The sequence below is a fragment of the Phyllobates terribilis genome, unplaced genomic scaffold, assembly GCF_046119375.1.
Source record: "Phyllobates terribilis strain yellow unplaced genomic scaffold, ASM4611937v1 Scaffold_12__6_contigs__length_324123572, whole genome shotgun sequence".
In the NCBI taxonomy this organism is placed as follows: Eukaryota; Metazoa; Chordata; class Amphibia; order Anura; family Dendrobatidae; genus Phyllobates; species Phyllobates terribilis.
In genome coordinates, this window is record NW_027362772.1 from 281,047,903 (window position 1) to 281,060,730 (window position 12,828).

General features: G+C 42.8%; 1 protein-coding gene across 5 annotated transcripts in view; it reads right to left on the reverse strand.

The window, feature by feature from the left end:
• CEP164 (centrosomal protein 164) overlaps positions 1 to 12,828 on the reverse strand; it is an 84,656-nt gene that overhangs the window by 17,958 nt on the left and 53,870 nt on the right. For 3 of the 5 annotated variants that reach the window (XM_073657073.1, XM_073657070.1, XM_073657072.1), the window contains 5 exons: positions 11,198 to 11,305; positions 7,628 to 7,736; positions 6,873 to 7,199; positions 6,182 to 6,248; positions 5,831 to 6,014 (listed from right to left, as the gene is read on the reverse strand). In XM_073657073.1, the coding sequence (XP_073513174.1) occupies positions 5,831 to 6,014; positions 6,182 to 6,248; positions 6,873 to 7,199; positions 7,628 to 7,736; positions 11,198 to 11,305 (795 nt within the window). The remainder of the gene's footprint in view (positions 1 to 5,830; positions 6,015 to 6,181; positions 6,249 to 6,872; positions 7,200 to 7,627; positions 7,737 to 11,197; positions 11,306 to 12,828) is intronic. The other 2 variants (XM_073657074.1, XM_073657071.1) reach the window with 1 other exon arrangement.

Sequence of the window (12,828 nt, forward strand, 5' to 3'; positions counted from 1 at the left end):
CTGCTTTACTGCGTGCTGAAAAATGTGTGTCCCAAACCTATTCTATCACACACTCTTGAAAAGGGATTCTGTTATGATCCACATCTTTATTAAAGGGACAGTCTGTGATATATAAATGTTCTGTCCTACAAATAGATCGTCAAAGTGTGATCTGTGAAAGGTCCAGAGTCCGCAACCGGCAATCCTGGGCAAGTGGTCCAGATCTCCATTGGCGACATCTTCTGTATAAGAAAGGTGGATGTGCACACTATATGTATTGAGCGGGCTGAGGAGCAGAGCAGGTGCAGTCTGTTATACAGCCGGCACCTGAGTATAACTGCTGCCATTGGAGCTTGGTGTCCCTTACAATGTCCATCGTCCCCCTCCTGAGACATAATTGCATTCTGATGATATGATATCAGCTTAGGACCTGCTGAAATCCCCCATGTCTAGTAAAATATAAATACAGTGTAATAGGTCAGATCATCATCCTTTTTCCTGAAAAATTTTAAAAAAAATAAAATTGGGGTATTGCTGCATGAGTAAACTAATAAAATATCAAAAACTAATAAAAATAAAAAAACAGGTCTTCTGTATTTTTGACACTTTGCATTTGAAGAAATGGAATCAAAAGATATATCAGAAAGTTGTATGACACTCACAGCTCGTCTGTCGAGAATGTGTCAGGTTTGACAGACAGTCATTATGGATCCGGCTGTAGGAGGTCGCTGAACTTGGCCTTGCAAACACCTTCTTGATCCTTTCATCATCCCTCAACTCTAGGACCCAGCGGTGATCTCCACCTTCTGCTGCTAATTAACACACCCTAGCTGGATCCTTAAATACACTCAGTTTATCCAGAGATTCGCTTGTGATAGAGTAATATCCTCTGTCCAGGTCTGGAGTTCTGGCGGTGGGCTGGATTCTCCTTGGAGTTCCTTTGTGGTTTGTAGTCGTGATCTCTCTGGTGTCTTCTCAAAGCTAAGTGTATCCCCTTGTCTGTTTCCCTGGTTTGTCTTTAGTTGCAGTGGGGCTGACTAGTGCTCACCCCTTCCCCTCCCTACCTAGGGCCTAGCTCTAGGGTCAGCCAGGGCTAAGGTATCCTGCTCGGCGATGGGTGCGGAACCTATTTAGGGACGATAGGGGAGTCAGGGTGTCGTTAGATCTGCCTATAGGTCTCCACTCCCTCTTTCCCATCGTCGTATGGTGGGTTTCTTCCCATACCTAGCGTGACATTGTCCCGTTGATCAGCTGATTGAAGTGATCAAGGCACCCAGGAATTGGTATATGTCACGGTCCTGTGCCTGTTCTGCTGCCCCCTTAATCCAATGATCGTTGAGAGTCCCAGGAGTGAAATTCCAACAATTTGATATATGTTCTAAGGAATGGATCATTAAAGGGTTCTTTTTTTTTTACTTAAAGGGGTTTTCCCACAAACAAAGATAATTTTAATCAACATTTTAATCAATAGATTTTGGAATAATAATAACTTCCACAATTGGATGTGTTTAAATAAAATGTTCCTGTGCTGAGATAATCTTATAAATGTGCCCCTCCTGTGTACTGTGTAATGGCTGTGTCTGACCGTGCTGGAAAATGGTCTGATCATACCACATCTCCTGGGCAGGGGAGGAAGCAAAAGAGTATACAGAAATTACAGCACCGGATCACAGTTGATTCTTTCTTTGAGGTAAAACATTTCCTTAAAAATAGGCAGTGAAATGTTTTACCTCACAAAAAGATACAGACAGGACAGTATGGGATCACAGCAGATTATTTTCTTTTGCCTCCTCCCCTGCCCAGGAGATGTGGTATGATCAGACCATGTTCCTGCACGGTCAGACACAGCCATTACACAGTACACAGCAGGGGCACATTTATAAGATTATCTCAGCACAGGAACATTATTTTTAAACACATCCAATTGTGGAAGTTATTAATATACAAAGATCGATTGATTAAAATTAGAGTTTTTTTGTGTGCGAAAACCCCTTTAACCCCTTAATAACATCTGACGTACTAATACGCGTCTGTGCCCTGGGACTTAAGAGCCAGACCCGTATTAGTACGTCATGGCGATCGCGCGCGCACACAGGCTGTGCGGGCGCGATCGCCGCCGGGTGTCAGCTGATTGTCACAGCTGACACTCGGTACTATGTGCAGGGAGTGGTCCTGCACCGCTCCCAGCACATTAACCCCCGCGATGCTGCGATCGAAGTCGATCACGGCATTGCGGGGGCAAGGGGAGGTGATCGGCGATACTCACCTCCTCTTCCGGCTTCCAGCGCAGTCTGCAAAGGCTTCCCGGGTGTTGCCATGACGACCCGATGTCGTCATGACAACATTCGGGTCACCAGAGAGCAGGAAGATTGCTTGGGCATGCGCAGTGCATCTCCAAGCAATCTTCACACTGTGCACTTCTGACAGCCTTCATGGCATAGGGATGGTGCTTCATTCCTGTGCCATGCAGGCGATCAGAAAAAAAAAAGTGAAAGTCCCAGAGTGGGACAAAGTAATAAAGTGTATAAACTGTGTGAAAGTGGAAAAAAAAAAAAAAAAATGTGCAAAAATATTATAAAAAAATAAAAAAAATAATACACCAAAAATAAAAATATAATGTACCCATCAATAAATATTATTATAAAAAAAAAAACAATAAAAGTACACATATTTGGTATCGCCGCGTCCGGAACAACCTGACCTATAAAACTGTCCCACTAGTTAACCCCTTCAGTGAACACGGTAAAAAAAAAAAAAAAAAAAAAAGAAGCAAAAAACAATGCTTTATCACCATACCGCCAAACAAAAAGTGGAATAACACGCGATCAAAAAGACGCATATAAATAAAAATGATACCGCTGAAAACGTCATCTCGTCCCGCAAAAAACAAGCCGCCATACAGCTCCATCAGCCGAAAAATAAAAAAGTTATAGCTCTCAGAATAAAGCTATGCTAAAAAATATTTTTTTCTATAAAATAGCTTTTATTGTGTATAAGCGCCAAAACATAGAAAAATGATACAAATGTGGTACCGCTGTAAACGTACTGACCCGAAGAATAAAGCTACCTCATCAATTTTACCACACGCGGAACAGAATAAAAAAAAAAAAACAATTCCTGAATTGTTGGTTTTTGTTTATTCTGCCTCCCAAAAATCGGAATAGAAAGCGATCAAAAAATGTCACGTGCCTGAAAATGGCACCAATAACAACGTCAAGTCATCCCGCAAAAAACGAGCCGTCACATGACTGTCTGCCAAAATCTGGAAAAATTATAGCTCTCAAAATATGGCGATGCAAAAACTAGATTTTACAAAAAATGCGTCTTTTAGTGTGTGACAGCTGTCAGTCATAAAAACCCCATATGATTCTGGCATTGCTGTAATCACACCGACCCGAAGAATAAAGTCGTCTAATCACTTATACCGCACAAGGAACGGCGTCAAAAATAAACTCTTGGGTTAGGATTGGGCTAGGGTTAGGGCTGGGTTTGGGGCTATGGTTGTGCTGGGGCTAGGGTTGTGCTGGGGCTAGGGTTGTGCTGGGGCTAGGGTTGTGCTGGGGCTAGGGTTGTGCTGGGGCTAGGGTTGTGCTGGGGCTAGGGTTGTGCTAGGGCTAGGGTTGTGCTAGGGCTAGGGCTGGGGTTGTGCTAGTGTTAGGGCTGGGGTTGGGATTTTTTTCAAAAGTAAGAAAAAAAGATGACGATATGGCGACTAGTGTTGAGCGCAAGTGCTCGCTACTTGAGTTTGCATCGGGTGCTCTGGTATGCATTGAGTATCGTGGGTATTTGAGTGACATGCTCGAGTCTCTGCCCCATATGCTTCGCGGCCAAAAAACTTTACGGGGATTGCCTGCCATGCACGAGCGATCCCCGCATGTTTTTTTTTGGGTGTCTAATAACCGTGAAACATGCGGAGCAGGACTCGAGCATGTCACTCGAGCACACGCTGTACATGGTGCATACCTGAGTACCCGATGCAAACTCAAGTAGCGAGCACTTGCGCTCAAGAATAATGACAACTTATTCAATATGATGACCTAATGTAAACAAATTCTGTGCCGTACCTCTGGGTTCAAAATGTTCACCTTAATAAAATCCTTGAGGGGTATAGTTTCCAAAATGGGGACACTTGTGGGCGAGCTCCATTGTTTAGGCACATCACGGGCTCTCCAAACGCGACATGGTGTCCGCTAACAAATTGAATGGAAAATCGGCTCAAATTGTTAGCGGACGCCATGTTGCGTTTGGAGAGCCCCTGTGTGTCCAAACATTGGAGCTCCCCCACAAGTGACGCCATTTTGGAAACTAGACCCCCCAAGGCACCTATCTAGATGCATAGTGAGCACTTGGAACCCCCAGGTGCTTCACAAATTGATTCGTAAAAATGAAAAAGTGAAAAAAAAAACACTTTTTCATTTTTATGAATCAATTTGTGAAGCACCTGGGGTTCCAAGTGCTCACTATGAATCTAGATAGGTGCCTTTGGGGGTCTAGTTTCCAAAATGGGGTCACTTGTGGGGGAGCTCCAATGTTTGGGCACACAGGGACTCTCCAAATGCAACATGATATCCGCTAACAAATTGTCGGCTCAAATTGTTAGCGGATATCATGTTGCATTTGGAGAGTCCCTGTGTGCCCAAACATTGGAGCTCCCCCACAAGTGACCCCATTTTGGAAACTAGACCCCCCAAGGCACCTATCTAGATGCATAGTGAGCACTTGGAACCCCAGGTGTTTCACAAATTGATTCATAAAAATGAAAAAGTGTTTTTTTTTTCACTTTTTCATTTTTACGAATCAATTTGTGAAGCACCTGGGGGTTCCAAGTGCTCACTATGCATCTATAAAGGTGCCTTGGGGGGTCTAGTTTCCAAAATGGGGTCACTTGTGGGGGAGCTCCAAAGTTTGGGCATACAGGGGCTCTCCAAACACAACATGGCGTCCGCTAATTATTCAAGCAAATTTTACAATCAAAAAGTCAAATGGCGCTCCTTCCCTTCCGAGCCCTGCCGTGCGCCCAAACAGTGTTTTTTCCCCAAATATTGGGTATCTGCGTGCCCAGGGGAAATTGCACAACAAATTTTGGGGTCCATTTTTTCTCGTTACCCCTGTGAAAATAAAAAAAAATTGGGTCTAAAGTAACATTTTTGTGAAAAAAGTTAAATGTTCATTTTTTTCTTCCACATTCAAAAAATTCCTGTGAAGCACCTGAAGGCTTAATAAAGTTCTTGAATGTGGTTTTGAGCACCTTGAGGGGTGCAGTTTTTAGAATGGTGTCACTTTTGGGTATTTTCTGTCATAAAGACCTCTCCAAGTGACTTCAAATGTGATGTGGTCCCTAAAAAATGGTTTTGTAAATTTTGTTGGAAAAATGAGAAATCGCTGGTCAACTTTTAACCCTTATAGCTCCCTAACAAAAAAAAATTTTGGTTCCAAAATTGTGCTGATGTAAAGTAGACATGTGGGAAATGTAATTTATTAAGTATTTTGTGTGACATATCTCTCAGATTTAAGGGCTTAAAAATTCAAATTTTGAAAATTGCAAAATTTTCAAAATTTTCACCACATTTCCGTTTTTTTCACAAATAAACGCAAGTGATATCGAAGAAATTTTTCCACAATCATGAAGTACAATATGTCACGAAAAAACAATCTCAGAATCAGGGGGATCCGTTGAAGCGTTCCAGAGTAATTACCTCATAAAGTGACAGTGGTCAGAATTGTAAAAATTGGCCCGGTCATTAACGTGCAAACCACCCGCGGGGCTTAAGGGGTTAAGTGCATGTAACCAGGGCTAAAAATAAATGCATTTATGTTAAAAAAAATAAAATAAAAATGAAAGCCAGAGAACCTCTTTAAGCAGCACATCCTCTAACCCGGAGACATCAGACAGACACGATGTATAAGGATACGCCTTGGGGTCATTCTTATATGTCTCCAGCCATTTCTTGTTGGTCTCGATCATGGCCTGCATGGTCTGCTTATCCGTGTGCTGGGCTCGTAATGTCACGCTCTGCATGTTTTTGAGCTGTTCCCTACAGTAGAAAAATGACAAGTTAACTATCGATTAGATATATATATCCTCTTTAGACAATCCCTACTTGCTAAAAGTATCTCTTGACAATAAGCAGATCACCGAGTGTTGTCTGGACCACCAGCGGTCACCTAGAAATCTATGGAGAAATCTGAGATAGTGACTCACTCAGCAGAAACGTAGCCTAATTTATTCTCTGTGCGTAGCGGATGATCATTCAGTGACGGCGTCCCCCCTGAAATACAGAAAACACAGGTCACATTTGGTCATGGATATGTTCCAACCCACTGAATATGGCAGGACCAGCAGGCCTTCTATCATATCTTCTATCTTCATTTGTCAGGAGAGACAAGGATCAGGCATGTTGTATTTGAATGCCTGACCATTTTGTTATCAGGTGAGACAAGGATCAGGCATGTAGTATTTCAATGCCTGACCATTTTGTTCCCAGGTGAGACAAGGATCGGGCATGTTGTATTTCAATGCCTGACCATTTTGTTCCCAGGTGATACAAGGATCGGGCATGTTGTATTTCAATGCCTGACCATTTTGTTCCCAAGGGAGACAAGGATCGGACATGTTGTATTTGAATGCCTAACCATTTTATTCCCATGGGAGTGAAGACGCTGGAAGTGTCTGGCAGAGGATTACACCCCTCTTCCCATGCAGAACACATGCACGCCCAACTTACCGGGGTGTGTTGATATGTATGAGGAGGATGGGGAGAGATAGAGGTCGGCTGAGAAGCTGAGTCTGCGATAGGGCAGGCGCCAGCTGTGTTTTACAGCCAGCAGCGGCCGGAGCATGCTCGATTGTTGCTGTTTAACCACTTAAATGCTGCTGTTAAAAATGTATTTACCTGGGAAATACTTTCTCCATTTCTCTGCCATAATGGCGTCCACCGTCTGGGCGGCAGAGGCAGAAGCAGCGGCGTTGGAGTGGACACTGGTTCTCCAGGCCCATGGGGACAGAGGATGGCTGCCAATGTCAGGACTCAGTCTGGACAATGATGTGTAGGCGGAAACAGGGATCCCCGTCATGGCTGGAGGCGGATGGAGTATGGAGTGAGGGTCGGAGGAGAGTGATGATAGCACGCTGTTCAGCTCGGCAGTGAGGTGACGCAGGGATTGTGTGAGGTGCTGGACCTTCAGGGGAAGGCTGCTCTGTGATCCTGAAACATCCACCGCTGAAACATGAAGGAAGGATCATTACCTGATGCCAGAAATTCTCTCTTTTTTACCATATAAGTGGATGGTATACTCATCCAACCACCTAATGTGTATGGGGGTATATAAAAAGGATCAGCCATGCTGAATAAAAACATGCACAAAAAAAAAAAAAGCCAATGAAAGAGGAATCTGCAGCGGCGAAACTCCACTATGTCCACTGAAAAGGCAAACGTAGAGCCAAGTGGAGGTGTGTATGGAGAGTCAAGAGAGAGCTGTCAAGTGAATGAGCGGTCAGCAGATAGATGCAGAACTATGGACTGATGAATAGGAGAAACATTATGGGTGACCTGGTGGTGCCAAATATATAAGTAACGATAACAATCAGCTTCATAGACAAGACTATTATACTGAAAGAAGGCAGCACGTCACTCATCTCCAGGCTCACCTCTATGTACGTCCATACTGGTCCCACTACTGGTGTCATCCGAGTCACTGACATCAAAGGTCACAAATTTTTTGTTCTTTCTGCTCTTCAGAGTATCATCTTCTGATACCTTCAAAAGATAGAAAGTGAAAGGTTCAGAAAAATGTGTTATCTACTGTATATAGAGGTGTTATCAGTCATTGTACAGGAGGAGGAGGAAGTGAGCTGTGACATCACCTATTGTGAATAGTGGATCCTGTGTTATCTACTGTATATAGAGGAGTTATCAGTCATTGTACAGGAGGTGAGCTGTGACATCACCTATTGTGAATAGTGGATCCTGTGCTATCTACTGTATATAGAGGAGTTATCAGTCATTGTACAGGAGGTGAGCTGTGACATCACCTATTGTGAATAGTGGATCCTGTGTTATCTACTGTGTATAGAGGAGTTATCAGTCATTGTACAGGAGGTGAGCTGTGACATCACCTATTGTGAATAGTGGATCCTGTGCTATCTACTGTATATAGAGGAGTTATCAGTCATTGTACAGGAGGAGGAGGTGAGCTGTGACATCACCTATTGTGAATGGTGGATCCTGTGTTATCTACTGTATATAGAGGAGTTATCAGTCATTGTACAGGAGGAGGAGGTGAGCTGTGACATCACCTATTGTGAATGGTGGATCCTGTGTTATCTACTGTATATACAGGTGTTATCAGTCATTGTACAGGAGGAGGAGGTGAGCTGTGACATCACCTATTGTGAATAGTGGATCCTGTGCTATCTACTGTATATAGAGGAGTTATCAGTCATTGTACAGGAGGAGGAGGTGAGTTGTGATATCACCTATTGTGAATGGTGGATCCTGTGTTATCTACTGTATATAGAGCAGCTTCTCAGTATTGCTATTACAAGGCTTCTTGAGGGTACGTGCACACGCCTTTTAGAAGCCGATGTAACCGCCTAGTGAAGCAAAAAAAACACATTAGAAAAAGCCAGTGGTGCTTTTCCTGAAGCTTCTTCTCCTTTTCATCTTTTCAGTCGTTTTTTTGTTTTAATTTTATATACAAAATAGATGCGGTTTCCCAGCATTAGCGGGCAGAAGAATGGACTGGTTATTTCTTTCAGCCGTTCCACAGCTTTCGAAGCCTGAAGCGGTTAAAAGAGACGGCACATCTGCACGGTAAGTCGTTTCTACATTGTTGTGCAGATGATCATTCTTTTTGGTGCTTGTTTCAGTGCTTTTTCAGGAGCGTTCAAGACGAATCCACCTGAAAAAGACGTTGTGGGCACTTACCCTAAAAGTGCCAGTAGTAAATGGAGCTGACCAAATTTTCCTCATTCCCTCAACTATGATATACAGTCATGGCCAAAAGTGGTGGCACCCTTGAAATTATTCCAGAAAATGAAGTATTTCTCCCAGAACATAATCACAATTCCACATGTGTTGTTATACATACGTTTATTTGCTTTGTGTGTATTGGAAAAAAAAAAACAGAGAAAAAAGGCAAATTGGACATAATTTCCCACAAAACCCAAAAAATATGCTGGACAAAATTGTTGTCACTTTTCAGAAATTGTGGGTAAACAACTTTGTTTCAAGCATGTGATGCTTGTTCAAACTCACCTGTGGCAAGTAACAGGTGTGGGCAATATGAAAATCACACCTGAAACCAGATAAAAAAGGAGAAGTTGATTCAATCTTTGCATTGTGTGTCTGTATGTGTCACACTAAGCATGGAGAACAGAAAGAGGAGAAGAGAACTGTCTGAGGACTTGAGAACCAAAATTGTTAGAAAGATATCAACAATCTGAGAGTTACAAGTCCTTGTCCAGAGATCTTGATGTTCCTTTGTCCACGGTGCACAACATAATCAAGAAGTTTACAACCCTTGGCACTGTAGATAATCTCCCTGGAGGTGGACAGCAGAGAAAAAACGATGAAAGGTTGCAATGTAGGGTAGTAAGGATAGTGGATAAGCAGCCCCAATCAAGGTCCAAAGAAATTCAAGCTGTCCTGCAGACTCAGGGTGAAGTAGAGTCAGCGCAAACTATTCGTCCAAATTTGAATGAAACGCTATGGCAGGAGACCCAGGAGGACCCCACTGCTGACACAGAGACATAAAAAGCTAGACTGCAGTTTGCCAAAATGTACGTGAGTAAGCCAAAATCCTTCCGGGAAAGTGTCTTGCGGACAAATGAGATCAAGAAAGAGGTTTTTGGTAAAGCACATCATTCAGTTTACAGAAAACTAAATGAGGCCTAGAAAGAAAAGAAAACAGTACCTACAGTCAAATATGGTGGAGGTTCAAAGATGTTTTGGGGTTTTCTGCCTCTAGCACTGGGTGCCATGACTGTGTGCAATGCATCATGAAATCTGAAGATTACCAAAGGATTTTGGGCAGCAGTGTAGTGCCCAGTGTCAGAAAGCTGGGTTTGCATCCTCGGTCTTCCAGCAGGAAAATGACCCCAAGCATTCTTCAAGAAGCCCCCAGAAATGGATGGAAACAAAGTGCTTGAGAGTTCTGAAGTGGCAGCAACGAGTTTGGATCTACATCCCATTGATCACCTGTGGAGAGATCTTAAAATTGCTGTTGTGAGAAGACGCCTTCAAATATGAGAGACCTGGAGCAACCTGCCGAAGAAGAGTCCAAGATTCCAGCTGAGAGGTGTAAGAAGCTTGTTGATGGTTATAGGAAGCGACTAATTGCAGTTATTTATTCCAAAGGGGGCAACCAAATATTAAGCTGAGGGTGCCAACAATTTTGTCCGGCTCATTTTGTGTGAAATTATGTCCAATTTGCCTTTTTTTCTCTGTTTTTTGTGTTGTTCCAATACACGCAAAGGAAATAAACATGTGTATAACAAAACATGTGTGATTGTGATAATGTACTGGGAGAAATACTTCATTTTCTGGAACAATTTCAAGGGTGCCATTACTTTCGGCCATGACTGTATTTGTGCCAAGTTGAGATACAACTTGAGTGGTCTATGCACACAGATATGTGGCCCCTAAATATCTAGATCTTAATATTGCATCTTGTGTGCAGTACTTGTGCTATCATTCACACCCATGTGACGTCTGTCTAGCTGCATGAACTGGCTTAGTGCCGCAGTTTTCTTTCATTTTTTGTTCAATCCTAAAACATCAATGACCATTAACTACCCCCCCCCCCAAAAAAAAAATCCTGAAGCTTTCCTAAGTTCTGTTATTGTGTATTTATGAGCGACTGCATTATCACCCTCTGCTGAAATCCGTTTCTGCTGTGAAACCCTAAACCTCCCCTCTGGAGTTGCGTGCCAAGCCCACCATCTGCTGCGTTACTGCCGCCCCCCAGAGAGCGCTTGTGCCAGCCTCCGCTCTGGGATGCAGATGTGCCCGTGTACGGTGTGGATTACAGAAAAAATGTTGTTGTGCATCGCCGTGAATAACGTCTGACCCTCAGAGATAATAATATAGCGATAGTCTGCTGCAATATGGCATCAAGCAGACGTCGGGTATGGTTCTTTATTCTTGGGTGGGCTTATGTCGGGGCTGTGGACCAGCCGCTCGCATAGGGAGTAGGATTCCTTTCCGTAAGTGTCTACCTCCTCAAGGAGCGAGTCCTCCAGCTCCTGCAGACGCTGCTCCTTCTCCTGCAGCAATACGTGTCCCTTCTCCATCGTGCTGCGGATGTCTTTCAGGTTGCGAGATTCCTGCAGGAAGAAAAGCAGAGCATTAAGGGTTATCTACCGAGACATGGATAACGAACGCGGCACTGATAATAGAGTGACATAAAGATGGCGGTCCGCATACGATGAGGATGAGGAGTATGGATGCTCCATAATAGTCCACAAGCCGCCCTGTAAAATGCTGTGGTGCATTTATACCTGAATAATGGCTCTAATATGTATACAGTAATTCTCCTACCGCTGTGAGCCGGTGCACAGTAAGTGTCTACCATGCTGATCCGGCGGCTTACCTTCCCCTCTCCCGCCCCGGTAGCTGGCCTCCTCCCTGTGTGACAGATGACAGATTTTTCTCCGGGTGTCGGTAAGCTGTCAGCGGGCCCTCGCGGCTGTCCATAAAACAACAGCGTGGTTTCTACGCTGGATTTTATTGATACATAAAATTAAAAAATATATATTAAAATGGTGGGAAGACAGATCAATATTGGAAAGTTCAAGACAAATGTATTAGAACGACGTGTATGTGGAAGGGGTTAATCAAAAACTACTGGTGTGTTCTCAGTAAAGTATTTAATATGTAAAGTGAAATGTAGCAGCTATATATCCAATATAGAGGTATAGTAGTAAGGAGATAGTTATAAGATAGAGAAACTGCACATATCAATTAGGGAACACACCATAAAAAGAGAAGAACAGCATATAAGTCAAGACCCCAGGACACCGACGTACGTTTCGCCATTGGCTTTCTCAAAGAGTCCCGGGGTTTTGACTTATATGCTGTTCTTCTCTTTTTTATGGTATGTTCCCTAATAGATAAACTGCACATATCAATTAGGGAACATAGCATAAAAAGAGAAGAACAGTATATAATTCAAGACCCCACGACTCCGACGTACGTTTTGCCTTTGGCTTTCTCAAGGAGTCCTGGGGTTTTGACTTATATACTTATATGATGTTCTTCTCTTTTTATGGTATGTTCCCTAATTGATGTGTGCAGTTTATCAATTAGAGAACATGCCATAAAAAGAGAATAACAGCATATAAATCAAGACCCTAGGACTCTTGAAGTACGTTTCGCCCCTTGGCTTTCTCAAGGAGTCCTGGGGTTCTTGACTTACATGATGTTCTTCTCTTTTTATGGTATGTTCCCTCATTGATGTGTGCAGTTTATCTATCTTATAACTATCAATTAGGGAACATACCAAAAAAAGAGAAGAACAGGATATAAGTCAAGACCCCAGGACTCCTTGAGAAAGCCAAAAGCGAAACGTACGTCAGAGTCCTGGGGTCCTGACTTATATGCTGCTCTTCTCCTTTTATGGTGTATTCCCTAATTAATATGAGCAGTTTATCGATCTTATAACTATCTACTTACTACTATATTTATATATTGGATATATAGCTACTGCATTTCACTTTAAATATTAAATACTTTACTGAGAACACAACAGTATTTTTTGATTTACTTCTTCCACATACATGTTGTTCTAATACGTTTCTCGTGAACTTTCTAATGTCTTACTCCCCGCAATTTTAATATATATTTTTTA